General features: G+C 42.4%; 1 protein-coding gene across 1 annotated transcript in view; it reads right to left on the bottom strand.

Moving 5' to 3' along the window:
- The window catches only part of LVRN (laeverin), a 75,827-nt gene extending 50,096 nt beyond the window's left edge, over window positions 1-25,731 (bottom strand). The window contains exons 1-3 of the mRNA XM_070462340.1: window positions 25,043-25,731; window positions 4,239-4,381; window positions 2,703-2,842 (exon numbers count right to left, since the gene is read on the bottom strand). Coding sequence (XP_070318441.1) covers window positions 2,703-2,842; window positions 4,239-4,381; window positions 25,043-25,731 — 972 coding nt within the window. The remainder of the gene's footprint in view (window positions 1-2,702; window positions 2,843-4,238; window positions 4,382-25,042) is intronic.
- Between the last annotated feature and the right edge of the window lie 351 nt (window positions 25,732-26,082).

Raw genomic sequence — 26,082 nt, 5'->3', positions numbered from 1 at the left:
AGAAATTTCCAGTTTACAGGCTCCTCCCACAAACAACCACTCTAAGCCACAGTGGAGGCAAATGATGATTTCAAGCTGTGGGGGAGGGGCAGGGCAGTGAGGATCACAAGTATCTGCAGGACATGTTGAAGAAAAAGTTCCTTCAAAATCACAGCTAGCCCACCAGTGTGTCCTTGTGGTCCTGCTTAGACCCAGCAGACCTCAACCTCTAAAGGAGAAGTATCTTTACACGTGCACATGTGTGATAAACTCTATTCAAAATATGTTATTTCTGAGAAACAGAATATTTCCTGCTGTATCAGGAAATGAAGATGTTACAGTCGTCAATGACTGCAGCCTTCCCGCATGAGCTGATGAGCCCCAAGAAAACACAGGAAGGTAAAGAACACCTGGCCACTAGCAGCCATCAGACTGTAGCCACTCCCCATGGTGAGCAGCCCCAAGGAAGCTCAAGATGTGAAAAACAGGGTACTGGTCCCAGATAGCTGAGGGTTCACGTCCCTTCATGGCTGCCATAACTGTCGAATGAAAAAATATATGCACCCTAAAAGTTGAGAGTTATGGCAGAAATTTTTAGGACTTCAAGCCCGGGAGACAGCATCTCAAGTAACCCTGAGAGAACTGCTCTGAGGAGGCGAGGGGAGGAGCCAGGTTATATAGAAGTTTTGCAACAAAGGGCAGGTAGTCTGAACATCAAAAGATTATTGTTAATTAAAGAAAACCAGATATCCCAAGTTAAGGAATTTAGCACTTTCTATGTATGGGAAGATGCAAGAGTCTGGGCTCACTGAAATCATTCCTTTGATATGTACCTCAGCTATCTGTGGCGGACATCCTGTGTATTTCACATCCTGAGCTTCCTTGGGGCTCACCCTGGGGAGTGGCTGTCATCTAATGGCTGTTAGACGACAGGTATTCTTTTCCTACCTGAGTTCCCTTAGGGCTCACCAGCTCACATTGGAAGGCTGCAATTGCTGATGACTATGACATCCTTCTGGAGAAGGCAATGGCACTCCACTCCAGTACTCTTGCCTGGAAAATCCCATGGACGGAGGAGCCTGGTAGGCTGCAGTCCATGGGGTCGCAAAGAGTCAGACACGACTGAGTGACTTCACTTTCACTTTTCACTTTCATGCACTGGAGAAGGAAATGGCAACTCACTCCAGTGTTCTTGCCTGGAGAATCCCAGGGACAGCGGAGCCTGGTGGGCTGCCGTCTATGGGGTCGCACAGAGTCGGACACAACTGAAGTGACTTAGCAATGACATCCTTCTCTATTGATATAGCAGAAAATATTCCATTTCTCATTTCCAACCTTAGTTATGTGTGTCTTATATTTATCCTCATGCCACACATGAACCACATTTTCAACTTTGCTAAATTTTTTCTCTTATTTAGGGAGTGCTTTTTCCTTTTTGTAGAGTCTGGATGCTCTTCCAAGAGTACAGTCTGGTTCCCTGTAGAGTATATGGTGAATTCCCTAGCTTTCCAGAACTGAGTCATAGCCAAACACAACATTCCACTGATAAACTCATCCCAAATTTCAATTTTCTGGCTAAGACCATTACTTTCTTAAGCATGTTCTATTTTCTTTGCTTCCATGGCAGCTTTCTTTGCAGGGTGATCTTTCATGAAGAAACAGATATGATCCGTTTATAAGAATTATTCACTGTGCAGCAGCATTGGGAGCAACAAGCCAACAGAGATGAGGATGCTGACAGCTCGTGAGCACTGAGTCACTGCTTCATACCAGGTACAGAGCATAGGTTTCCACACCGAGTCTCCATGGATTTATCAATGTACGTCATGAATGTTTGACTTGGCCCAGGTTATATCTGTGAATATCAAGGACCTACCAGTGATTATTCAATAAAGGAAATCAGGCTGGAGCCAACAGCTGAGGATGATAATGAGCTGTCCTTTGCATCTAATGCAGGGTTATGTATTCATCCTTCGGAGGAGGAACTTTGAGCAATTCTCCCCTGGTGATAAGAGCTGGTTCATTCACAGCTTCCTTATCTGCACAAGCCAAAGGCTAGAAGTTCATGCGCCCAGGAGACAGCCTCAGCCTCTTGACTCTACACTCTTGACCCCACACTTTATGAACCAGTCCATAAAGTACTGTTACAATCACCTTGATATTTTCCCAAAGGATTATTATGTAACTAAGGTACAACTGGGTGAAAACTAGGTGTTCCAGGACACAGCACCTATTTCCACAACTCTGGGGAAGTGTTCATACCCAGCAGGCCTGCTCCTTCATAGGGACGGTGCTTAACCTGCCCGCATCTCAGCCAGAGCAGCTGCCCCAGCTGGCGTCAGCTTGGCATCAGCTTGCCCAGCGTGGTACCAGGAGCATGTAGGCAAGGGAGACAACAGGCAACCTGAGCTTCAGCATGCTAGTGCGGCCCCTTCCCCGCTTCTCTCTGTGCTCTGAAAGGTAGCGGGCCCGGGAAGAAGGGGCTCAGAACCCACCTCTAGGGGACGTGAGGCGCAGCCTTTCTGTAGACGTCCCTCCGCAGAGCCCCAGCAGAAAGGCTGCGCTCCGCTCCGCAGCATCGTGCTCAGAGCAGTGACAGGGCTTGGGGGAAGGAGCAGGAGAGGTCCGTGACCGCGCAGGTGCAGCCCCTGACGCCGAGGAGTGCGCCAACGGCCTGCAGCCAGCACAAAGGTTCCCGCGCCTGGAGCATCTCCCTCACTCACCTCCTTGCCCCTCTCAATCCTGCTGATGTGTTCATAGTCACAAATGACAAAGGCAGCCAAGTAAGTGGGCATGTGGGGCGTGGTGTGAAAGGTGGTAACAGTCCACTTGCTTCCGTTCACATCTTCTTTCTCAGACTGACCTAAAGAAATTGATTTTAGTCCAAATCACTGTAAATAAGCAATAAGGAACACAATTATCTACCTTTGAAACAATTTGTCAAGTCGACAACCACTCAACCACGGTCTTCCCAGCTACTCCCCACGGTATAATAGCTTGGATTTCTCTACTTTTGAGCTATCTATTAGGAAGGCTTAAGGACAGAGTCAGGCTTTGCTCCTAGCTCAGTCAGTAAAGAATCTGCTTGCAATGCAGGAGACCCGGGTTCAATTCCTGGATCAGGAAGATCCCCTGGAGAAGGAAATGGCAATCCATTCCAGTATTCTTGCCTGGAGAATCCCATGGACAGAAAAGCCTGGCAGACTACAGTCCATGGGGGTCGCAAGAGTTGGATACAACTTAGCGACTAAACCACCACCAAGGACTGGACTCTTGGTTCTGAATTAGCACCATGAATAATGCGGTCTGGGTGGAGGGCAAATTCATGAGCAGCGTCAGTCAGGCCCGTGAGCTGCTTTCTCTCTTTCCATCCACTGCTGCTTCCTAGTCCAGCCCATCTCTCTCAGCACTTAATCAGAGTTTCCCAGACCCGTAGCAGGTCAACAAGATACAATTCTGCCATTCTCAGGTTTGGGGCAGGTCTCAGTGGAGTCCCACTGGGGTCTCTGAACCTGAAATCAAAAACTCGAATGCCTGTGAGGGCCAGGTGCTCAGTGTGAACGGGCTGGTGTGTGTAACAGGCAGGGGTGGGGACCACAGGCAGGCCGGGTACAGACTCTGACCACAGGGGGCAGCCTCTTCTCACCTGCAACAAAAACAGGCATGTAGGAAGTGCAGGGCCAGTGCTGTTGGGTGGTCTGAGTTTCCAAAAAAAACTAAGGATTTTAACTTTTATGAGAAATGGCAGAATTTTTTTAAGTTGCATACTAATTCAACCAAAAGAAAAAAAAAATGCTGTGAGCTAACAGCAAAAAAACCCTGAAATGAACAAAAAATCCACATCTATGTACCAGATTTAGACTAAGTCCACTAGCTTGCTATCACTAATGATGAAGAGACTGAAACCCAAATTAATGGGCAGACAGGATACTGATGTATGAAAACAGTACAATGTTCCCAGCTCCTAATACAAAAGGGATCAGGGTTTACTGACATCGCCAGGATGTCAGTGCTGACACATATCCTAGGTGACTGCCCTCTCTGGTTATAATATGCCATAATTAAAATACATTCCCAATACACTGCCAAGAAAATCTACTGTTGTAAAATCTATTACAGAGTTAAATACACACACACACACATACATATATATAACATGTAATACACAAATATATGTGCACATATAAAAATATATAAGTATACATTTATATAAACATATAATTACATATAGATACAAGATGATAGGAAACATTACTTACTTAGCTTTGGCATGTTAGAAAGGGCCACATAACGTGGATGATGAATGATTGTAATATTAAAAGTTGCCTTCAGAGCTGGCTCATCAAAACAAGGGAAAACATTCCTGGCAAATGTTGGTTCCATCTGAGATGCTAACAGGGCCCTGAAATACATTTGGGGGACAAATCTACTTATTTTTATCTTAAATCAGTGGAAGCAAATGTGTATATGTGTATATATATATATATATATAGAGAGAGAGAGAGAGAGAGACGGAGATGGATTATGGCTTAAAATTATCTGAAGAAAGGAGCTGGAACGTTTTCCCCTCATCTTCCTTATTCCCCTTCCCATAATATGCACAATTTCCAGTTCTCACTACCCCTGAGATTTCCTGTAAGACCTAAAATACAAAAGAACTCTTTAATTTTCAACCACAAAATAACATTTACTTCATTACATCATATGCCTTTAAAACCTTTTACAAACAAAATAGGAACAAATATGCAATACCAGGCTTTTGAGAACCAAGGATTTTGTAAACTAGGATTACTTCTTTGGGGATGGTCTATTGCTTTCATTCCCACCAAAGTGTAAGTCAGAAGAAGAATGTCTATATTTTTATCTTTTTCTCACATGTTCCTTCTTTTTCCTGGTTGGAGACTTAAAAAGATTTTAATTTGCCTACCCTTGGTGCTAACCAATATGGACATATCCCAACTGAACAAAACAACTTCCATTCGCATATGGGTGGATTTATCGAATCCCTCATCCTCGGCTGCCCTCTTCTTCTGCCTTCAGTCTTTCCTAGTATCAGGGCTTTTTCCAACCAGTCGGCTCTTCACATCAGGCGGCAAAACTACTGGAGTTTCAGCTTCAGCGTCAGTCTCCATCAGACAGAGGATGACACGGTTAGATAGTATCACCGACTCAGTGGACAGGAAACTGAGCAAACTCTGGGAGACAGTGAAGGAAGGGAAGCCTGGCATGCTGCAGTCCATGGGGTCGCAAGAACCAGACACGACTTAGTGACTGAACAAAAACAATTGATCCTTACTGCTCCTTCCTGCATCTTCATAGAAGAATTCCAAAGTGACATTATCCCACAATGGGCTGGTGATCTACGGGGAAAAGCTTAGGAACAAGTGTACCCTGAGGAAATACGGAGGTTGCCAGTGTCGCCCTCTGTAAACACTGCTGGAGGCTGACAAGACCATGGGTGCTTTCTCCTCCAAAGAAATCTGCTTTCTTATTAGCCCATTTTCCAAGACTCTGTGACTAGTGATTGCTTTTAGGTGACAATTACAGATGCTAAATTCCTTTTTTCTCCTGAGGTGCTGAGACTCAATGTCTCATGTTCATGTCAGTCTAGCTTCAGGTTCAGTGCTTTTTTTTTTTTTTTTAATGTGGACCATTTTTAAAGCCTTTAAGGAATTTGTTACTGTCAACTACAAATCGGCACTTCCCGAGAGCACGTCCCAGTGACTGAACAACAAGCACATTTGCCAAATGCCTCTGTGGAGATTGAACCCAGTGCGGCTGCAGCTGCTTGCTGACCTTCAGCAGTTGCTGAGGGCGTTCAGGTGGAGTGAGGCACTCTGTGCTCTAGGGAATCTGGTGGAACAGATCTTTCCGTTCAGTTCAATTCAGTCACTCAGTCATGTCCGACTCTTTGCGACCCCATGGACTGCAGCATGCCAGGCCTCCCTGTCCATCACCAACTCCCAGAGCTTGCTCAAATTCATGTCCATCGAATCAGTGATGCCATTCAACCATCTCATCCTCTGTCATCCCCTTCTCTTCCCACCTTCAATCTTTCCCAGCATCAGGATCTTTTCCAGTGAGTCAGTTCTTCATATCAGGTGGCCAAAGTATTGGAGTTTCAGCTTCAGCATCAGTCCTTCCAATGAATATTCAGGACTGATTTCCTTTAGGATGGACTGGTTGGATCTCCTTGCAGTCCAAGGGACTCTCAAGAGTCTTTTCCAACACCACAGTTCAAAAGCATCAATTTTTCAGCACTCAGCTTTCTTTATAGTCCAACTCTCACATCTTTACATGACTACTGGAAAAAACCATAGCTTTGACTAGATGGACTTTTGTTGGCAAAGTAATGTCTCTGCTTTTTAATATGCTAAGTTGGTCATAGCTTTAGTTAAAACAGTTTAGATCTTTAGTTAGATATTTTCAGGAACTGATTTCATGATCCCAATCCTTGCATCTCTTCATATCTAGAAAAGCACTAAATCCCTTCATGGTGACATCAGCTCCTCATGACTAGCAGAAAACCTTTTGTAAAGTAAGCACTTGATTGCATTGAACTCCCCCTTCACCAAAATCTTATATATTGACCTTCCCCCACTGCCTCTTTGGAGCAGTCTCTCAGAGCTATCTGACGCGCTGGCTCCCGAGGTGCAGTCCTCATTTTGCCCCAATAAAACGTAACTAGCAATTCTCCAGTTGTGCATTTTTTAGTTGACATTAGGATACTGTTTTTGTGTTTTGGTTTTCAGGGCATTAGGCATGGGGGATCTTAGTTCCCCAACCAGAGATGGAACCCACACCCCCTGCCTTGGAGGGCAAAGTTTCAACCAATGGACCACTGGGGAAGTTCCAGCTCAGTTCTCAGATAAATAAAATGCGAATTCAACACAGATATCTTGAAAGCACAGTCCATCCATGATCCGGCTCTGTAGATCCCTCCTCCACCACGATAAGGCCCTGTTCACATAAAACTTCACACAGTTTTGAAAACAGCACACAGAACAGGGGCATGTTCAGAAGCTTTTCACAGTCAGCTAGTGTGATGGGGTCCTAGCGTCACAGTGACAAAACTGTCATTTTCAACAAGACTATTTTGCTTTATTTGCTTTTTCCAACTTTATTATGCTGTTACTTTCATGGGTTGAAAGGATTTGAGGCTCTGACGGCAGCCACTTCAGTTCCAAGACTGCTCTACGTAATGATAACCCTGAACTAGTTACATACCCTTGCCGAGCCTGAGTTTCCCCTTCTAGAAAATAATTCCACTAGCCCTGTTTCATTATTAATTGAGGTTTTATATTATTAGTAACTAAATTTAGCAGTAAATGATCTGTGAATTCTCTTCTATTCCTTCTACTCTCTCAAACTATTCTTGATGTAGATGAACTACAGAAGAATTCAACAAGGGATAAATTACAGATTAGGGGTGGAGAGTTGGAAATCACTAATTACAAACGTATCTAAAAAGGTTCCATCATTTTCCCATACAGCAGAAATTAAACACAACATTGTAAATTTTTTTAAAAAAGGGTTCCAGAGATCATAGGTGGCCATAAGCTGAAAGTAAATCATGTTTGTCTCCCCAGTTAATTTTAAACTACCAGAAATTAGGCATTATATATTTTTCCTTTGTAAGATTTTTTAAAATTTGGCAAAAATATGGGTTCACAGCAACTATTTTCTCAGCCTTGGAGTTACTATAAAGTAAAGGGAGCTTGATATTAATATATACAGAAGAATATGAAATATTTAGGTAGAGTTTGCCACAAGGCACATTGGCATTTATTTACTTTGTAATATTGGTTGGTATCTTTAAAGGGGATGGGATAAACTAGGAAAGATTCAAGTAACGAACAATACAGTAAAAAGAAAAAATGAGCAGGGGATTCAGCAACCTGAGTCATTGCTCAGAACCTGCAGTGTAAACATAGTGGGGTAATGTTGGAAAAGCTGCTTAAACTCTCTGAACATCCATTTCTATAAAATGCAGGGATGGGACTAGATGAGTCTGTAAGCCCAGTTACAGCTCTAAAACTGATTCCAACAGAGAAAAAGGCTCCAACAGGAGAGAAAAAAGAGCCCATGAAGTGGCCACGACTGAGCCACCGGGGATGGTGACAAACAGTCCCCTTGGGAGTTTTCACAACGACCTTCAGAAGATCTATGAGCCTTCTGAAATAGCAGGATGCTTTGTACAAATGGTGATCTGTCAGCATGAAAAGTGCAACGTAAAGTGAAAACGCACATGCAACTATGTAATACACACTTATATACTTGGAAAGCCAACACATGCCTGTTGTTTCCGTAATGGAAACTATAGAAAATACAGCTTGGTAGCATCTTTTCTGCTGCCATGACTTCCCAAAACATGCAAGTCTCAAGGAGGTGGCAAGGTGGGGAGGAGGGAGAAAATCAGACTCTTCAAGGAGGTGGGAGACTTTCATGCTCACTGAAAGGAGCTGCAGGTTCAAAAAGACTAGGAGACACAAGCTTAGGGAGTCACTGCATTAACAAATCAAGCATCAAGCGAGTTCTTCCAATTCCGGGATTACAGTCTCCAGAGAAGTGAAATAAAAGAAAGACACTTGGGTTTTACTCAATTATTTCCCTCCCTGGTTTTATACAAAGAAACAAAAAGGGGGAAAGCCCTACAACATAGAGCCATTCTGGCTAATTCTTAACTGCAAAGGTCAGTGCCAGCCAGCATCACACACAATCTGGTTATGACACATCGGGACCCAAGGTTGATATTTATTTCCCTTCTTTCTCTGCTTAGGATATCCTGGTCTCAGAAAATAGAACCTCTACCACCCTCTCCTCCCTGCAAACCTCACTGAACCATGTCATTATGGTGCCTATGAAGTCTGGGTTTAGAGTGGTCAGCTGGGGAGAGAGTTAATTTTGGAGAATTTGTCTCCCAGTGGCTCAGGATTGCAAAGCCACTCTCCTGACCTCGTGTACAGCCAGAGAATTGTGGACTCGCCACGTTCTTGTGCTGGAAAAAGTATTAGCAGGCAAGATACTTGATGCCCTTGGGGATCCATCTACTATCATAGAAAACACATCCATTCAGTATAGTATTTCACTCCAAATTATTTTATGAACTTTGTCTGCCTACAGGTCTAGTTAAGAAGTGCTAAATAGCATAGCTAGTTAAAGATTAAATGAGATGTTCTGGAGCATTTTCCCCTCCCCTGATTTTTTTTTTTTAACACAGTAACAACACTCAGAAACCAAAATGTTTAGTAAAGACAGATGGTACACCGCTGGACTGTGGTTCAAGGATTGGTCCATGAATCATGTTTGTTTATTACTTATGTAATACGATCTTAAAACTGAAGGTTCCACCAGACGACAAAACATAACAGATTCAAAATTCCAAAGAAAGGTGCCAAACCATGTTATGAAGATTTTGAAAGTAAATGGCCTCAAGAACCTTCAAGCCACTCTTGGGATTCTCAGCTACACTGAGGACACAGAAGAAGGGTCAGGGAACACAGACAAGAGTGATCAGAGAAAAGATTCCTTGGTGGGGAGGGACATTGTGTTGCCAAGTCATCCTGCATTCAGGCAGCTACTCTCTAAGCCTGAGCTAGGCAGAAGAAAGTCCCTCAGAGAGCAGAGAAAGTGCTTCCCAAGGCTGAGAGACTTACAGTGTGTGTGTGTGTGTGTTAGTTGCTCAGTCATGTCCAGCTCTTTGGGACCCCATGAACTGCAGCCCACCAGGCCCCTCTGTTCATGGAATTCTCCAAGCAAGAATACTGGAGTGGGTTGCTATTCCCTTCTTCAGGGAATCTTCCCAACCCAGGGATTGAACCTGGGTCTCCTGCATTGCAGGCATATTCTTTACCCACCAGGAAAGCCCTGAGAGACAGACTAATTCACTCTGAGAAAGCTGAAATTGACACTGGCTGAAGTTGAACTCCTATCAGGTAGGAATCTATACTGACTCTTTTGGAGGCAAAACCAGGAGAGTGCTGTTGTCTTGCCACTGACATCAGCCTCGGGCAAGGGATGTATGAGTGTTCCTTGGAAAAGCTGTGGTCGCTGAGACACACGGTGAGCCAGTTTCATGAAGACGGTCCGGGTTCCGTCCAATAGAGCCACTTGGAGGGGCCTGGAGATGCATCACTGTGTGTCTAGGGCCCGAGGAAGGAGTCCCAGGTGACCATCAGAACGGAGAAATTAGAGAAGCATCCTGTAGGGACAGGAGAGTTGGAGGAGAAAAAGAAACAGGGAGAAAGCTCTGAAGAGTCTGGGAACACGACATCTCAAGGGAAAAAGGCATCTGCTAGACCAGAGTGAGACCAAAGAGTGAGAGTATGGGTTCGAGTCAGAGCTGCCCCGTCTGCTGCCTCTCCCTGTCTTCCTCCCAGGACCTGGTAGGGTTGAAACAACAGCTCTCAGGACAGAGGTGGAGGACTCAAAATAGGAGGTGGAGAGAAGGAAGGACCTCTACCCTCTATCTCACTGCAGGCTTCCATCATGAAGTCAGCCCAAGCTCACAGAAGTAAGGTTGGAGAGAGGAAAAGGGAGATTTAATAGTAACTGAAGTTCAGAGTTTTGAGTATCATCCAAGACTGGATTTTCTAAGCTTTTTGCACCTGGATAATGTTTGTAACTTAGTGAGCATAGATCTTCTGTTACTTAAGAATTAGTAGACAATTATGGGTTGCTAGAGCATTCATGCAGGGCTTCTGCAATAGCTCAGTGGGAAAGAATCCACCTGCAATACAGGAGGCACAAAAGATGTGGGTTCGATCCTGGGCCAGGAAGATCCCCTGGAGAAGGAAATGGCAATCCACTCCAGTATTCTTGCCAGGAAAATTCCATGGACAGAGAAGCCTGGCAGGGCTACAGTCCATGGGGTCACAAAAAGTCAGACACGACAGAAGATACCTGCATTTTTCATATATATAAAATTAGAGGATTCAGGCAGGAGATAATACTCCAGAGACAAAACTGCAAAGAGAGAGTGAGAGAAAAATGACTGCATTTTTGCTGAAATATGAGGTATGCTTTTTCAATATGCTAGTTACACTTGTTTTCAAAGATACAAGCTCTAAAACTCTGAAGAGTAAGCCATCTCACAGAGAAAACAACTCAGCCACAGAAAATACATGGGTTCAACACCTCTATAGGATAATGAACTGACCTCTTTTCTCTGTGACACCAATGATATCATGTGCCTGGCACTTGAGTTCACTGACCTTGTTTTGAGACTTTTAAAGTCTTCCCTAATATTATTCAATTTCTCTCATGTGTCATACCCTGAGGACTGTGCCAGATTCTTAGCATAAAAAGCAACTGGAGTCTTTTTCAATTCACTGTTCACTCTTTAATAAGACACCTGCACAAAATGATTGATTTTGATCATGCTATCCTCATCTTAATTTGTCCAAATAATGATCTTAATTTTCTATTGTGACTGCAGCCATGAAATTAAAAGATGCTTGCTCCTTGGAAGAAAAGCAATGACAAAACTAGACAGCATATTAAAAAGTAGAGACATTGTTCAGGATGGGGAACACATGTACACCCATGGTGGATTCATGTCAATGTATGGCAAAACCAATACAATATTGTAAAGTAAAAAAAAAAAAAAAGTAGAGACATTACTTTGACTAAAAGTGCTGTATAGCTATGGTTTTTCCAGCTGTATGGATGTGAGAGCTAGACAATAAAAAAGACAGCACCGAAGAATTCATGCCTTCTAACTGTGGTGTTGGAGAAGACTCTTGAGAGTCCTTTGGACTGCAAGGAGATCAAACCAGTCAATTCTAAAGGAAATCAGTCCTGAATATTCATTGGAAGGACTGATGCTGAAGTTGAAACTCCAATACTTTGGCCACTTGATTTGAAGAACTGACTCATTGGAAAAGACCCTGATGCTGGGCAAGATGCTGGCAGGAGGAGAAGGGGACGGCAGAGAATGAGATGGTTGGATAGCATCACTGACTCAATGGACATGAGTTTGAGCAAACTCTGGGAGATGGTGAAGGACAGGGAGGCCTGGCATGCTGCAGTCCACGGGGTCACAAAGAGTTGGACATGACTAAGCAACTGATCAACAACAAATTTGTAGTTAAAAACCATCCCACAAAGAAGCTCCAGGCCCAGGTGGCTTCATTGGTGAAAATCAACCAAGCATTTAACAAAGAAATAATACCAATCCTACATAAATTTTTCCAGAAAATTAAAGAAGAAATACCTCCAAATTTATTATTTGAAGCCAGTGTTACTCTGATGCCAAAACCAGACAAAGACATCGCAAGGAAAAAAGTAAGGCAACATTAAAAAACCACAAGTCTACATGTCTCATGAGCAAAGATAAAAAATCAGAAGCAGAATTTTAGTAAATTGCAACAAAACATAAAAAGGATAATACATCAAGACCAAGTGGGATTTATCATGGCAGTGGAAAGTTAGTTTAATATTAGAAAGTCAATCAGTCAGTGTAATTTACCATATTAACAAATTTAAAAAGAAAACTCATAGGATTATCTCAGTGGGCAATCTTATACAGAGGAACAAAAATTAAAGTTTCTAGACTTCTCTTCAGAAATTATTTCATTCATAAGTCAATGAAGTAACATCCTTAAACTACTAAAATTAAAAACAAAAACCAGGCAATTTAGAATTCTATATTGAGCAAAACTATCTTTCAAAAATGAAGGAAAAATAAATTTTCAGACACAAACCAAGAGAATTTATCACCAGTACACCTAAACTTGAAGAAGTATTAAAGTCTTCTGGGTGGAAGCAAAATAATACAACATGGAAACTGAAATGCACACAAAGGAATGAAGAGCCCTGGAGATGGTATATACATAAGTAAATAAAAAGAATTTTTTTCTTTTGTAAAAATTTATCTTAATGCAATTAATTGTTTAAAGGAAAAGCAGTAACAGTATATGGTGGGGTTTATAACCTATGTAAAAGTAAAATGTGTAGCAGCTATAGCCCAAAGTAGAGGATGGGTAAAATGGAAGGATATGCTTCTAAGACTGATACATAATATGAGAAGTAATTTTATTTGACTTTAGCCTGTGGTAAGTTCGGGACACATATTATAAACCTTAGAGCAATCCTCTTTCCCTACTTCCCACCTCAACCACATACAAAAGGACATAACTAATTAGCTGAGTTACATTATCAGAGAAATGCAAATCAAAACCACAATGAGGTACCATTACACGCCAGTCAGGATGGCTGCTATCCAAAAGTCTATGAGCAATAAATGCTGGAGAGGGTGTGGAGAAAAGGGAACCCTCTTACACTGTTGGTGGGAATGCAAATTAGTACAGCCACTATGGAAAACAGTGTGGAGATTCCTTAAAAAGCTGGAAATAGAACTGCCATATGACCCAGCAATACCACTTCTAGGCATACACACTGAGGAAACCAGATCCGAAAGAGACACGTGCACCCCAATGTTCATCGCAGCACTGTTTATAATAGCCAGGACATGGAAGCAACCTAGATGCCCATCAGCAGACGAATGGATGAGGAAGCTGTGGTACATATACACCATGGAATATTACTCAGCCATTAAAAAGAATTCATTTGAATCAGTTCTAATGAGATGGGTGAAACTGGAGCCCATTATACAGAGCGAAGTAAGCCAGAAAGATAAAGACCATTACAGTATACTAACACATATATACGGAATTTAGAAAGATGGTAATGATAACCCTATATGCAAAAAAAGAAAGGGAGACTCAGATGTATAAAACAGACTTGTGGACTCTGTGGGAGAAGGCTAGGGTGGGATGTTTCAAGAGAACAGCATCGAAACATGTATATCTAGGGTGAAACAGATCACCAGCCCAGGTTGGATGCATGAGACAAGTGCTCAGGCCTAGTGCACTGGGAAGACCCAGAGGGATGGGGTGGAGAGGGAGGTGGGTGGGGGGGGGGGGGACCGGGATGGGGAATACATGTAAATCCATGGCTAATTCATTTCAATGTATGACAAAAACCACTGCAATGTTGTAAAGTAATTAGCCTCCAACTAATAAAAATAAATGGAAAAAAAAAATTAGCTGAGTTAATATTAAATGGAATACTAAAATCTACTCAATGCAAAAAAAAAGAGAAAGAGAGAGAAACAGAATTAAAAAACAATTTAGACAATAAAGAGCAAATAGCAAGATAGTTGATTTAAGTCCAATCAACTCAATAACTATATCAAATGCAAATAGTCTAAACACCCCAATTATAGGACAGAGATTGTCAGACTTTAAGACCCAGGAGAAGGAAATGGCAACCCATTCCAGGATTCTTGCCTGGAAAATCCATGGACAGAGGAGCCTAGCAGGCTGCAGTCCATGGGGTTACATGACTGAGCATGCGTGTGTGAGGGTGGAGGGAGATGGGTTGGCAGCAACAAACTGGTAGAACTAAAAAAAAAAAAGACCCAATATTATGTCTTGATAATAAATTCATTTTTATTATTAAGATACATATAGGTTAAAAGTAAAACTTTAGAAAAAGATGTATCATGTAAATAGTAAAGAAAGGTGGAAAGGGAATATGGGGAGAAGATCACTGGTATATGGCCCATGTAGGGCACGTTCTTTCAAAAGTGCCATGAGCAGGTTAGGCTTTTCAAACAAAAGGGGGCCATTTCCTTCACAGTAAACTTAAAAGATTTTATTTGTTAAGAACAAGATAACAGGCCCCAAATGGAGTCACTGTCCTATGCCCACATTACCAAACCAAGACTTGAACACTTAATTATAGTTTCAGCCTCCTCCAGGAATGGAATCTTAAACCATTCAACCTGGGATTACCCTGGTTATCACTAGTTAGGTTATGTGTCTGATAGACCCCATCAGACTGTACTGCCTGAATAAAGATGACCTTGTCATAAACCTTTGCCAGTATAGCTTCTTTGTCCTGCCCACTTCTGCTAGCTCTTTCATTTTTTTAGCGCTTAAAAAATATGGGCACTTCTCTATTTGCTAGATGGGATACTGCCTGATTTACACATCACTGAAGAAAGCCATTAACATCTTTACATTTACTCAGTTGAATTAGGCTTTTTAAACACATTCTAAGTCCTCTCAATCTACTTATGAGAGCAAATAAGGAGGTTGGTCTTGTGCTGCCATGCTTTTAAGCTGTTTTTCATGGAGTTAGATTCCAGGCTTCTCATGTCCACCCTATACCTAACATAAATCTTGCACACAGTAAATGAAGAGATGCATATTTTAAAATTCTCATAACCAGTAATGGCAAAATATCACACTAATGAAATTGACCCCAAAGGTGTATATTTATTAATTGGGATTAGTGATTATGAGGAAGCATCTCAGGGAAGGCCAAGTTCATCTTCAAGAGGTATAAGTGGAACATGGTCCCCTAATATTCTCAATACTGCTGTAGCCAATTTTACCCTCAGAAAGATATTTTATAAAAGACCTGTTTACATCTTTAAAACAGCCAAACACAACCTGTTAGCCATTCTGTAGTCCAAGGCCATTTGAGTGACTCTTACTTACCAGGAAAGAAAAGAATATGCTTTTTATTTCAATTTTCATAATATGCCTGTTATCAGATGGCTAAGTAAAGCTTCATGAGCTGAGAAACTGGCATTTAGCATAAGTATTCTTTGCAATAGGTTCCAAAGGTCAGAAGAAACTGGTATGAAACATAGTTTTGGGGTACATTGTTTTATGGAGAAGAACTGTTTAGAAAGCTTGGATGAATCCAAATGTTATAAGCTCTACTCATTCATGTTGGAGGAAACCTTTATTTTACATGAAGGGAACTAATTGTCGAAATTTACTTACCAAAACTCAGATATGTAAAGCAATCTTGTCCTATGACTGCATACTCTGGAACCCCTGTACTCAAAGTTGGTAGAGGAAAAAAAATGCAAGCTTGCCAATTACAGGTTATTCATTGTTACTGATTTTAAAACAGTCTTGTTTGCGGGGATAGTCATTCAAAATCCAAATTACCTTCCAGGGATCTCTCATTTCCTAAGTATATGAGAACTAAGATGCTTTCTCCTACACCTGAATGTCAGCAGAAAAAGAGGAGATCTCTTGAAAGGAGAGGACTTCTTGGATTTACCATACTGGTTTAACTGCATTCTCTTGACTGGTATGACTTGTAAACAATTCCCTCACAACAGTCAAGGCCCAGCAGTTCTCACTGATAACATGGTGATCATCTGGGCTCTTGCTCACAAGGCCAGTCCTCTGAGCCTGGCTGCAGCTCCCTCTGGAACCATACTTTGCACAACCACTCCACAGCATTCACTGCAACACAGTTACTTTGATCCCTGGCAAGGTGGCCCCTCTTTAGCTCCTTGGGCAATATCCTTATCCCATGTAAAAAATTCTACATCCCCTCAGGTTTCAAATAAATAACAAAGATAACTTGCACAATCCAGGGCCATTGGCCTAAGCCATTTCTAGTATATAAATCAGATGCCATAATGACTGCCAACCATGCTCACCATAAAGGGAAGAAGAGGGTCTTGCTCTGAGATCTTCCTCAGGTGCACTTTTGCTAATTTTGCTGTATGCTCCATTATCCATTACATTCTATCCTGTGACAGCTAATGATAATGTGTGACAAAATCCAACACCCATTCACGATTTAAAAAAAAAAAAAAAAGCAACCCAGAAATACAATGACTCAATAGGAACTTTTTCATCTTAATAAAGAGCACATACAAAAAATCCCACCTAAAATCATACTTAATGGTAAAAGGCTAAAAACTTTCTCCCTAACATTAGGGAAAAGAATCTCGACTCTTTCCACTTTTATTCAACATAGTGCTAGAAACTTCAGCCAGCAAAGTAAGATAAGAATAGAAAAGAAATGTTGTATGCATTGGAATGGTAGAAATAAAACTGCCTCTATATGCAGATGACATGATGATATACACAGAAAATCCTAAGGAATCTATTTAAAAAAACAAAAAACTCCTAGATATTTCAAGTGAGATCATCCAGTACTCTGATATAAGTACACAAAACTCAGTACTTCTATGTAGGGTAGGAGAAACAGATACAAGAAAACCAAAATTAAATGTACAATACTGTTTATAATTGTTCGAGTAAAAATAAATACTTAGGCAAAACTCTAACAAAACAGGTGTAAGATTTATATGCTGAAAATGATAAAATGCTGATGAAATAAGTTAAAGATTTAAATAAATGAACTGTTATTTTGTGTTCATAGATTGGAAAATCCAGCATAGTAAAGAAAAGTAGAAAAATAGTGGAAGACAAAAATAAGTATAAAGAACAAGGGCAAAAAATAGAAAAAAGTAACAATTATGGTATATATTTATCCTATTATATCGATACCAATATCAGAAATGGAGGAGGAGACATCACTACAGACCCTATGGGCATTAAATGGATAATAAGGAATGAACTAATTTATGCCCATAAATTTGATAATCTAGATGAAATGGACCAATTCCTAGAAAGAAACAACCTACCAAAACTCATACAAGAAGAAACAATCTGAGAAAATCTGTATCTATTAAAGAAATTGAATCAATAATTAACAACCTTTCAAAACAGAAATCACCAGGCCCAGATGGACTCACTGGTGAATTCTACCAACATTTAAAGAATATCAATTCTTTCACATTTTCAGAGGATAGAAACAGAAGGAATACTTCTTAGCTCATTCTATGAGGCCAGCATTTCCATAACACCAAAATTAGAACAAAACATTATAAGAAAAGAAAACTGTAGGCCAACGGCTCTCCTGAACACAGATGCGAAACCCCTCAACAAAATATTATCAAACCAAATCCAACAAAGCATAAAAAGAATTATGCTCCACAATCAAGTGAGATTTATCCCAGGTATGCAAGACTGCTTTCAACATTAAAAAATCTATTGGTATAATTCATCACATCAACAGACAGAAAAACCACATGATCACCACTTTATAGAGACAAAGAAAGCATTTGTTGAACTCCAACACCCATTTATGACTAAATTTCTCAGTAAAGTAGGAATAGAGGGGGACTGCCTAATCTTGATAAAGTGAAAGTGTTAGTTACTGAGCTAACAGCACAATCAAAGGTGAGAATTTGAAGCTTTCCACTAAGATCAGGGACAAGACAAGGATGTCTCCTCTTGCCACTTTCAACACTGTACAGGAGGTCATTACAAATGCAATGAGTCAAGGAAAGGACATAAAAGGTATATTCATTGGGAAGGAAGAAATAAAACACTCTTATTTGCAGATTACATCATAATCTGGGTTTTCTACAAATCCAAAAGAATTGACAAAAATCTCCTGTAACTAATAAGCAATTATAGAAAATTTGCAGGATACAAGGTTAATACACAAAAGTCAATTTATTTCCTATATACCAACAATGAAAAAATGGAATGTGAAATTAAAAACAATACCATTTACATTGAAAAAGTGAAAGTGTTAAGCATTCAGTCCCTATGGACTGTAGCCCACCAGGCTCCTCTGTCCATGAAATTCTCCAGGCAAGAAGACTGAACTGTAGCCTGCCAGGCTCCTCTATCCACGGAATTTTCCAAGCAAGAATACTGGAGTGGGTAGCCATTCCCTTCTCCAAGGGATCTTTCTGACCCAGGGACTGAACCTGGGTCTCCAGCATTGCAGGCAGATTCTTTACTGTCTGAGTCACCAGGGAAGCCCAGCTATTTACATTAGTGCCCCTAAAAATGAAATACTTGGGTATAAATCTAACAAAGTATGTACAAGATCTAGGTAGAGAAAAAATGGAAAACTCTGATGTGTGAAATTTTAAAAAGAACTAAACAAATTAAACACATTCATATTCACGGATTTGAAGACAATATTATCAGAATATCAGTTCTTCCCAACTTGATCTATAGATTCAATGCAATCCCAATTCAAATCCTAGCAAGTTAAGAACAAACGGATTCTAAGGTTTACAGTGAGATGCAAAAACAAACAAAACCTTGGAATATGCACCACAATACTGAAGGAAAATAACTAAGTTGTAAAATTTATACTACCTGATATTAAGACTTACTTTAAAGCTACAATAATCAAGACAGTGTGGTACTGATGAAAGAACAAACAGGTCAAGGGCATAAAATAGCCCAGAAGTAGAAACAGAAATATTTCTAAATATTTTTGGGCTTTCTAAAATAGAGAGCCCAGAAATAGACCCACATAAATAGAGTCAACTAATCTTTGGCAAAGGAGCAAAGACAAAACCACAGAGCAAAGAAAACCTCTTACTAGACAACCACACTCAAAAAAAGAGAATCTAGACTCAGGCCTTACACCCTTCATAAAAACTGACTCACAGTGTTCATAGATCTAGATGTAAAATGGAAAATTATAAAACTCCTAGAAGAGAACACAGAAGAAAATCTAAATGACCCTGGGTATGGTTCTGACTTTTAAGATACTACACCAAATACAAGATCCATAAAAGAAATAATTGATAAGCTGGACTTCACTAAAAGTAAAAAAAAAAATCTGTTCTGTGAAAGGCAATATAAAGAGAATAAGAGGATAAGCGACAGACTGGGAGAAAATATTTGCAAAAGACACATCTGATAAAGGACTGTTATCCAAAATATACAAAGAACTCCTGAAAATTCAACAATAATAAAACAAGGGGGACTTCCCTGGTGGTCCAGTGGTTAGGACTCACTGCTTGCACTGACTTGGCCTCGTTCTTGGTTGGGGAACTAAGATTCTGCAAGCTTCTCAGCGCAGTCCCTCCCACACTCAAGGAAGAAAAAGAAAACGACTCCATTCTATGTATGTGTAACTGAATCACTTTGCTGTACTGCAGAAATTAATACAACATTGTAAATAAACTATACTTCAATAAAATAAATTTTAGAAAGGAAACAAATAACTCACTTAAAAATGGGCCAAAGACTTCAACAGATAATTCACCAAGAAACTATACAGAGAAGCATATGAAAGGATGCTTTACCTCATATGTCATCAGGGAAATGTAAATGAAAACAACGAGATACTTATTAGAATATAGGCCAAAATCCAGAACATTGGCACATCAAATGCTGACAAGAATATGGGGCAAAAGAAACTCTCACTCACTGCTGTTGGGAATACAGAATGGTACCCCCACTCTGGAAGACAGTTTGGTGGTGTCTTACAAAATTAAACACATGCTTACCATATGACCCAGCAATCATGCACCTTGGTATTTACCTAAAGGAGTTGAAAATGTATGTCTACACAAAGACCTGGCCATAGAGTTTATAAGAGCTTTTTTTGTGATTGCCAAACTTGGAAGTAGACAAGATGTCCTTCTGTAAGTCAATGGATAAATAAACTGTGGTACAGTTTATTTATCAGACAACAGAATATTATTCAGCACTAAAAAGAAATAAAAAGACATGGAGGAACCTTAAATGCATATTGCTAAGTCAAAGAAGCCATGCTGAAAAGGTAATATACTGTATGATTCCAACTATGTGACATATGAAAAGGCAAAACCATGAAGGCAATGAAAAGATCTGTGGTTGCTGGGCAGAGTGGATGGTGGGAAGATGAATAGGTAGAGAACAGGATTTTTAGAGCAGTGAAAATACTCTGTATGATAATATAATGATGGATATGTCATATATTAGATCAAACATATAGAATGCACAACACCAAAAGTGAACCCTAAGGTAAACCATGTATTTCTATAGATTCATCCTTAGTTTTTTAAAAAAGTGTCATTCTAATGAGTGCCTGATCATGGGGGGATGTTATGCATGTGTTGGGGTAGGGGCTAGATGAAGAATCTCTATACTTCCCTCTAAATTTTGCTCTAAACCTAAAACTTCTCTTAAAAAAAAAGTCTCTCTCTTAAAAAAAATAATGCTTAAACATGACACTTTCAAATTAAAACTTTTTGCTCTCTGAAAGACCTTACTAAGAAGATTAAGAGACAAGCTACAGACTGGGAGAATGATATTTGTAAGCGATATATCTCACATTGGACTCAGATGTAGAATATATAAAGAAATAACAGAACTCAACAGTAAGGAAACAAAACAATTCAATTAGAAAATGGACAAAAGACACTAAGAGACATTTCACTGAAAGAATAAAGATGGCAAATAAGCAAGAAAAATGATTATCTGCAGCAATTGTTAAAAAATACAAATTTCCAAACCCTCACTCAAAACTCACTGCTCTAGAAATGTTTTGCTTTTGAAATTTTTAAATGGTCAAAAATACACATAACATAAAATTCACCATCTTAACCATTTTAAAGTATAACATTGAGTGGTGTTAAGTACATTCACATTGTTGTACAACCAGTCTCCAGAATTCTCATCTTGCAAAACTAAAATTCTATACTCATCAAACAAAAACTCTCCATGCCACCAGCCCCTAGCAACTACAATTCTACTTTATCATTCTATAAATCTGACTGTTCTAGGTCCCTTATATAATGTCCTCAGGATTCATTTGTGTAGTAGCATGTGTCAGAATTTCCTTCATTTTTAAGGTTGAAAAATAGTTCATTGTGAGTATATACCACATTTTGTTTCTTCCCTTCATTCATAAATTGATACTTGGATTCTTCTACTTTATAGCTCCTGTGAAAACAGTTGTTATGAACATCATCGTACTGGTCTGGCAATTTTGAGGGTGTACCCCTGGAATCTGCATGTTTAACAAGCTCCTCTGGGGCTTCTGATGCACCTTGAAGTGTGAACCACACTGCAATGCAAGATTTCCCAAAGCATAGATGGAGAAAGATTTTTGGTAACCCTCAGACACACTATTACATAGATCAGGCTCACACATGATAGTCAGTCCTTTCTCAGTTTTATGAATCATTCTGATTAGGTCAAGAGAAAGCATTGGCTTGGTGTTATTTGTCTTGAACAACTAATTCTAATTTCCCTTTTTAACAAAGAGACAACAGTCTTCCTATTCAAAGCCTTCAGATCCTTCAGCTGGCAATAATAATAGATTGAACATATTAACAATGCTTTGTTTTGTTGTATTTGTGCCATTCCTTTCTATAAATTTCAAGTGGTTTTCCATCTATAACAATGATACAGAGTGGCTTCAATAAATCTACTTAACATTTATGCTTAAATCAAGAAATTTTAAAGTAAATAATATGGCCAGAGATGGGCTTCCCTGGTGGCTCAACAGTAAAGAAACTGCCTGCAATGCAGCAGGAGATGCAGGTTGGATTCCTGGGTGGGGAAGACTGTCTGGAGGAGGGCATGGCAATCCCACTCCAGTATTCTCGCCTGGGAAATCCATGGACGGAGGAGCCTGCTGGGCTACAGTCCATGGGGTCACAAAGAGTCAGATATGACTGAAATGACTGAGCACACACCGCCAGAGATATGTGAATACAGCAAAATCTGGAAACAGTCACATGCCAGCAAATGAAGCTTGGGAAATACTGCTTAGAGGGACATTAGCATTTGGATCTTGCTCTCAAACTTCCACACATGGAAGATGCACATGTCCAAGGCATCCAGTAGATGGATCCTATGGCAGAAACGTAAAGTCACCTGTCAAGTGGAGAAAGGCTGAGAATGAGTAGAAAGCATCCCCTGCAACTTCTGAAGCTAGAAAATCGTCACATAAACTTTACAAGTCAAATAGTGATGCTCTTTGTATTTCCTGGATTGACTTTCTCTCTTTCCTTGTGTGTGTGTGTGTGTGTGTGTGTTCGCTAAGCTGCTTCAGTCGTGTCAGACTCTTTGCAACCCCATGGACTGTAGCCCACCAGGCTCCTCCATGTCCATGGGATTCTCCAAGCAAGAATACTGGAGTGGGTTGCCATGCCTTCCTCCAGGGGATCTTCCTGACCCAGGGATCCAAGCCGCATCTCTCTTCCCTTAGAGTTGAGTAAAATTATTTAAAAACATTGGCCTGTCTGGACTGTGATAAGAGACCATCTAGGAGCAGAAGTAAACATGTCCCAACCACTGTGGCTGGACTGAGAGACACCCAAGAAAAATGTGAAGACAGTAGGCAACTGCTTCACATGTAGAAATAGCCTTAGAATTTTAACTACCAGGAATGTGACAGGTTCCATGCTTAGACGACAGGAGACTGTGCCTAATAATAATACCCCAGCTAATGACAGCGGCCACCACTACATGGCTTATATACCAGTCACGATCCCCCTTTTCCCATTCAACTCTCACAACATTCTAAAGGTTGACATTTATTGCGTCTAGTCGATGAATGAGGCAACTCAGACAGGTGAAGAGACTATCTCAAGTCACACAGTTCAGACTCACACCTGTTGAGCTCCCAAACTCTGCCCCATCACAAGTCATCGTTTTGTTCAGGTTCTTTGTGACCTTGGCTTCAAGTGCGACTGCAGGTTTCTCTTCTTCCTGGTTTCAGAGGCAGAGACTCGAGAACAACTTCCAGGCAACTGCTCCTCTCAGATGCCACAGTTCCGGAGCTCCACCTAAGTCTATGAACATCTGCAGGACTTCATTAAATTTTCTGCTTATTAGAATTTGAATGCTATCAAAATACGGTTTCTAGTCACCACTAGAGTTGGCAGCACAATAGAAAAATGGAAAGGGACTTTCCTTTCCTGTGTCTGCTAGGGCAGTTGTCTGGGCCACAGCCTCATTAAGGCTCATTAAGACAGGAGGAAGGAAGAGGGTGGTGAACAGATGAAAATTTACTGACAGCAAAAAACACTGTCAATAGGTGTGCAAAAAACATCCCCTTTTTCAGTTATTTCAAAAGGTTTCCAGAACCCTGTAAGTACAGTATCGCATGACCCTCATGAGAAACTTTTCAAAACTATTCCCCAAGCATTGATGCATTTTTAAGAGAAAAATCAAGCATGCTGTCCTTAAAAACAAAAGTTACAGATTACACATCCACCTAGGCCGGCTTGTTAAAAACTTATTTTAAATCCCTGAAGTTTTGAAAATAGTTCAGGAGACGATTTAGGGGGTAATTTAGTGGGTTTCTTTCCCTCAGAGAACATCTGAGAACATTTTCTCTAATAATAAAGGGAAAAGTACATGCAGTTGTGTAAACCGCAAATGCTCCACAAGTACGTGAGTGAAGCAGGGGCTCACAACCTTGGGGAAAAAACAGTTTCCCCGGCTCTTGTCTGAGGTCAGGGATGTGATCCCAGAGCGTGGCAAGAGGCAGGTCTTGAGCTGGAAACATTCCGCGTGGGAGACACTATCGCAGAAGAGTGTAAAGAGAACCCACGTGTGCGCTGTGTGGGCTTGCAGGCTCAGAGGGGAGGTCCTCCGTCATCGTTTTTCCTTTTCTTGAAGGCCGGCACAGAGCCGGTCAAAGAGCAGGGGATGCCGGCTGCTCACCAGCAAAGCGACACGCGGGGCCGGGCAGGGGTGGGAGGGCAGGAATGAAAGGTGATTCTTAAGTTTTGGGAGAACCTTGGCAAAAAAAGAAAAAGCGATGACACAAACAGCCCGGACATGTGTCTGTCTGTGGCAAAAGCATTAGTTAGGGCGCCTGCAGTTAACAGAGGCAGAGGAGGAAAAGAGAAGGACGCTGAGGACGGAGCGCCTCAAGGGTGCTCCAGCGCTGAGCTTCAACTCTAACGCGGGCGAATCCCCCAGGACCTCCGTTAAAACGCATATTTGGATCCCCTTGGGCGAGGCCGGGCCCAAGCATCTGCGTTTCTAACAAGCTCCCAGACAGTACACCTATCGCTGGTCCGCGGACCAAACTTTGAGTAGCAAGGGGTTTACTCGTCGCCCTGAGGATAATCTGGATTAGAGAACGTCCTGAATTAGAGGTAAAAGGGATTCTCTGAAGAGGACAAGAAAATTAAAAGGGACAACGATAGGAACAATCTGGATGGGCAGGGATGGAGGCTGAAACCTGGCCGGAAGAAGCACCACAGTGTCCAAAGCCTGTTATTCCCAGCAGTTTCTGGAGGGATGGGAGGAAGGAGGCGCTCACCCTCTTGACTCTGGAAGAAAACGTCGCGAGGGCTGGGCTGGCGATCTTCGCGGAGGGCCAAGAGATGCGCCCCGAGGCAGCCAGGCCCGCAGCCCGCGCGGGGGCCCGCGGGCGGGGGATCGACGGGGCCCGGCCGGTCCTCCCTTACCTGCGCTCACCCTGGTCCGTGTAGAGGTTGAGGAAGAGGCCCTCCCTGGTGTCCTGGCTCACGGCGCCGGAGAAGCCGAGCCGCAGCTCGTAGAGGCGCCCGGGCTGCAGGGCGTCGCCGAGCTCCAGCACCAGGTACTGCATGTCCACCGCGAACCACCTCTCCACTACAGATACCCGGCCCGCGGAGGCGTCTCCAGCGTCCGGGGACAGGGGCCCGCGCACCTCGGCGCTCTCACAGTCCAGGAAGAGGCTGTGTAGCAGCAGCCGCGCGGTGGCCGCGGTGCAGCGCACCGTGATGTTCACGCGGCCCGCGAAGCGCAACGCGGACGCCGAGAGGTCACCCGGCCGCAGCCGGGGCCACAGCTCCAGCTCGTAGTGCAGCGGCACGAGCCAGGGCGGCAGGCGCAGCTGGTCCCAGGGCCCCGGAGGTCGCCGGTTGCGCCGGGTGGCCGCCACGTCGGGCTCCGGAGTGGGGCTGGGCTGCGCGGTCGGCTCCTGCTGGCCGGGGAGGGAGGGCGCGGCAGCCGGAGCCCCGCGGTCGCGGAGCTCCGACGGCGGGACGCGCGCGCAGTGGCCGTACAGCGAGGCGAGCACGGCCAGCGCCAGCAGGAGCGCGGCGGCCAGCCCCGCCAGCAGCAGGGCCACCGCGCGGCTCACGTAGAAGCCGGAGCTGGCAGGGGGTCCCATGGCCGCGGCCCAGGGTGGGGGAGACGCGAGCGTTCAGACCCCCGGGCCTGAGCGCTCAGGGATGGGACTCCTGCCCCTCCTCTCGAGCACCGTCCCTCCCTCCTCCTCGAGGACACACGAGAGAGTGGTTGGGACCACAGCTTCCCCTCCCAGCTAATCGGATCCAGGTCCTCTGCCCACCCACCCTCCGCCCCCTGCCAGGGCCGGGGGAGGAGGCGGACGCGCGCAAACAAGCGCGCGCGCCTCTTGGAGTCCGCCGCGAAAGACACGCAGAAGAGGCTTTTAGAATCGGCGCGGTCGGACCAGACTGGAATGGGGGCATCTCTGACGGGGGTGCTTGGATTCATGGGA

This window comes from Odocoileus virginianus, unplaced genomic scaffold, assembly GCF_023699985.2.
Source record: "Odocoileus virginianus isolate 20LAN1187 ecotype Illinois unplaced genomic scaffold, Ovbor_1.2 Unplaced_Scaffold_3, whole genome shotgun sequence".
Classification (NCBI taxonomy): domain Eukaryota; kingdom Metazoa; phylum Chordata; class Mammalia; order Artiodactyla; family Cervidae; genus Odocoileus; species Odocoileus virginianus.
The sequence above is the reverse complement of the archived record's forward strand: the minus strand, read 5'-3'. Positions and strand labels throughout refer to the sequence as shown.